This window comes from Pygocentrus nattereri, chromosome 23 (assembly GCF_015220715.1).
Source record: "Pygocentrus nattereri isolate fPygNat1 chromosome 23, fPygNat1.pri, whole genome shotgun sequence".
Lineage (NCBI taxonomy): Eukaryota > Metazoa > Chordata > Actinopteri > Characiformes > Serrasalmidae > Pygocentrus > Pygocentrus nattereri.
The window spans coordinates 17024719-17027972 of record NC_051233.1 but is presented as its reverse complement, the minus strand read 5'-3'; the positions used below and the strand labels follow the sequence as shown (position 1 = coordinate 17027972).

The window sequence follows — 3254 nt, the reverse complement described above, 5'->3', positions numbered from 1 at the left end:
GAGGTCCATCTGACATGGTACACGGCGACTCTCCTGAGGGAAAAGTATCAATTCGTCAGGGCCCATGAACTTCACTAAAGCCACCGAATCATCAGTGTTCGTGTCATTGGCGTTAGGCTGCACCAGTTCTCTCTTCTGGCTAGTGTTGCTGACTTTCAAGGCACGGGCCAAAGCCTCACTCTTCGGACAACCACACAGGTCAGCGAGTCTGTGGAACAAGTTAGCGTTAGTGCCTAGGATCACTGGGACCTGATCTGGTGTGTTAGGCCCAGGGCAAATCAATGCCAACATCGACAGTGTCTCTGACTTCCCCGTTAGCTTTTTTGGAAACTGCATGTCAACTACAATGTATCCTGAGTAGGGATAACTTGTATCACTTAGTCCCCAAATGGCTAAGCCAGACACTGGTTGTATGGGTATATCTGACAAGAGCTTCTCATAGAATTCCTGGAAAATCATATCCCACTATCCAGTATTGCTGTACATGGGTTGCGTTCACTTTCACTTGCACCGTAGAAGGTGGACCAATGAGACCTTTAGGAAGAGGGGCAATTGTGTTTGTGCATACTTCCTGTTTCTTGGAGAAACAGTTGGTGGTCTCACTGTTTGCATTGCCATCATTAGACTGCTTGCCTTTAGCATTGTTAAGCGAAGCTATGAGTCTCTTAATGACTTTTTTCTCATTCTCAGCAGATATGCACTTGGTGGCGATATGACTGTCTTCTCCACATCTGTAGCAGAAGCGCTCACCACCTGCAGAACCCTGACTTTGGCTCTTAGTCCCGACGGCGGCTACCGTAGCCGAAGGCTCAGTTGTATTTCCCTCTTTGGACTTCAACTTTTTGCTTAATTTCTTAATTTTCTTTCGTAAAGCAGCAGCTTCTGACTTGTCATTGCCTGAGTGACTCGGATTAGGCATAGATGTGTAAGCACTAGCTCCTTCGCCAGCTGAACTTGTACTCATCTCAAACACTTGAGTTTTCAAAGCTTTAAAATCAGCCTTTAGCACTTCTATATCCACGTCATCGTCAACAGAGTCATTACACACAGCAACATTCCGAATACGTGCATTCACCTTCCTGCGTGTTTGCTGGTATTCTTCTTCTGTTCTGATTTCAGACAGTAAGTCAAGAAAGGTTGGGGGTTTGGTACGTCTCTCTTTCAAGCGTAGCTGTAGCAGCATTAAGTCTGAGTCAACTGCACCACGAAGCAACTGTTCAATGCGCACTTTGTCTTTATCACTAGCTGAGACCCCTCCTTTCTTCACCACTTTGGCCAGAAAAGGTTCAATTCTGCGAACATAGTCTGACAGCTTCTCACCACACTTCTGCTGTATGAGCCGAAAAGAAAAGTACAGGTCTTCCGCAGACTCAACGAAACCAAATACACTGTCCAACGCATCAAGAAACTCTTGGGCTGTGGCTCCTTGCTTACTGAGGCGTATTGCCTTGACAATTTCGAGAGCAGGCCCTCTCAAGCACTCCAGGATTCGTTGTCTCTTCTCTTGTTCAGTGAGTTCACTCTCTTGAACCATCAATGTTGCCTGTTCTAGCCAATATTCTAGGGATTCCTCCCCAGCTGGGGTGGGAGTGGTTCCTGAAAAGATCCGCAGGCTGCGGTATCCCTGGCTCTCAGCTTGACTTTTAGTAGTGCGGCTGATCACGTCAACCATGGCGCGCAAGACTGACTCATCAGTGGAAGACATGCTTTGGATATCGGCAAGGGTCTTTCCTTCTGACATTAGAAAGCATTGCAACTTGGCTGAGAAGTCCTCAGCAGGAGCAGGAGTAGTAGGCTGTTGAGAATGGCTTATGATCTTCCAAACAGCGCCATCTTTGGGTCGGACTTCAGGAGGAACTACATTTGGATCAATGACTTCCTTGCATTCACAGAGAACTAGTAAGCCATCCCCATCACTGTAAGGCTTGATCCCCCTTACTCTCACACAACCCCAGCATCGGACTGTATGCAGTTCTTCTTCGATTTTGGCCACTTCGAGATCTGACCCCACCCCAACTACTAGTATGGCGTGATTGACCTCAATAGTAGCAGTGTCGCACCACTCAATAAGTTCTACCTGCAGTTTACTATCAGCCATGACTGAAAATTAAGTTTCTAAATCGCAACAAGAATGTTCAAAAAATGCACTAGGACAAAAGAAATAACCTTACAAAAAGGCTCATAACCATCCCAGCGGTGCCTCCATTTTGTGTAGCGCCCCTTTGCCTACATTACTGGCAAGACCTCTAGAAACAGGTAAGTCAACTAAATAACTATGGGGCGCCCTGAGTTCTTATCAATTGTGGTGATAAAACAGCAGTAGTTTTGATCGGATTGGTTATGAGTACTATTACCTTGTAAATGTCTTGTAAACACACCTTTTTAATCTTTTTAACTAAGTAGTAAGATCACAATGGAACGATGAATTGCAAATGAAATGTCTTTTGACTTTTTTCTTAAAAATGTCTTTAAATGAAATTACAATGAATTAAATAAACCAAACTGAAATAGCCTTGTAGTGTTCCTTTTAAACAAGCTAAATGCACTGCACCACACTCCTTAGAGTGGGCTCAGAGCTTAAAATAAACTCAAATGGCTCTTATAGCAATGAACCATTTCTAAAGTTTCCCTTTAAACTGAAAAATATAATCACACTTCAGTTCAATACCAAAGTCACTAGTAAATATCCTACGCTATGCCGGCATTAAATCTAAACTAAAATTTCTCCCAATAGTACCCTGTTGCAGGCCTGGTCGTCGCTTGGGTGCGTTGGGGCCTGGAAATTAAACACTGGCCACTTCACTCAATGAGTAAAATAAAATGAAACGGGCTCTGTACCTGTTCGTTGCGAATAGGAGTGGAGAGTAATAGCGAGTGTTCACGTGCTCACTGCGTGATCATGCCGCTGAAGCGTGGACCTATCGTGGCTCGTTCCTCAGCAGACGCCGCCTGCATGGAGTCCCTCAGCACCGAATCTCCTAGTCCCCACCGTGTCGCTGGTCTCAGCCGTCTTATCCAAACGAAACCTCAACTCCTCCGGTGTTCACGGAAATTCTAACCCCACAGTTCTCAAAGCACAGCCACGGGCAGCACACTAGCTTTGCAGCAGACCCTCGGCACTGTCTCGGAACCTGGCGTGCATTTTTGCATGCAGGCCGCATGCAGTTCTCACGAAAGTCTAAGTCTAAAACTCTCAACAAACCGAAGGAAAAGTGTCCTAAAGCACATTACTACAGTCCACTGCTTCTGTTCTA

General features: G+C 45.5%; 1 protein-coding gene across 1 annotated transcript; it reads right to left on the bottom strand.

Annotated features, from left to right (window-relative positions):
• Window positions 1-436: 436 nt before the first annotated feature.
• LOC108441568 (paraneoplastic antigen Ma1 homolog) lies at window positions 437-2098 on the bottom strand. Its single transcript, XM_017721159.1, has one exon. It carries the CDS (start codon window positions 2096-2098, stop codon window positions 437-439), a length of 1662 nt encoding a protein of 553 aa, XP_017576648.1.
• Between the last annotated feature and the right edge of the window lie 1156 nt (window positions 2099-3254).

Coding starts and splice junctions, on each gene's coding strand:
- LOC108441568 (XM_017721159.1), bottom strand. CDS start 2,098: ATGGCTGATAGTAAACTGCAGGTAGAACTTATTGAGTGGTGCGACACT.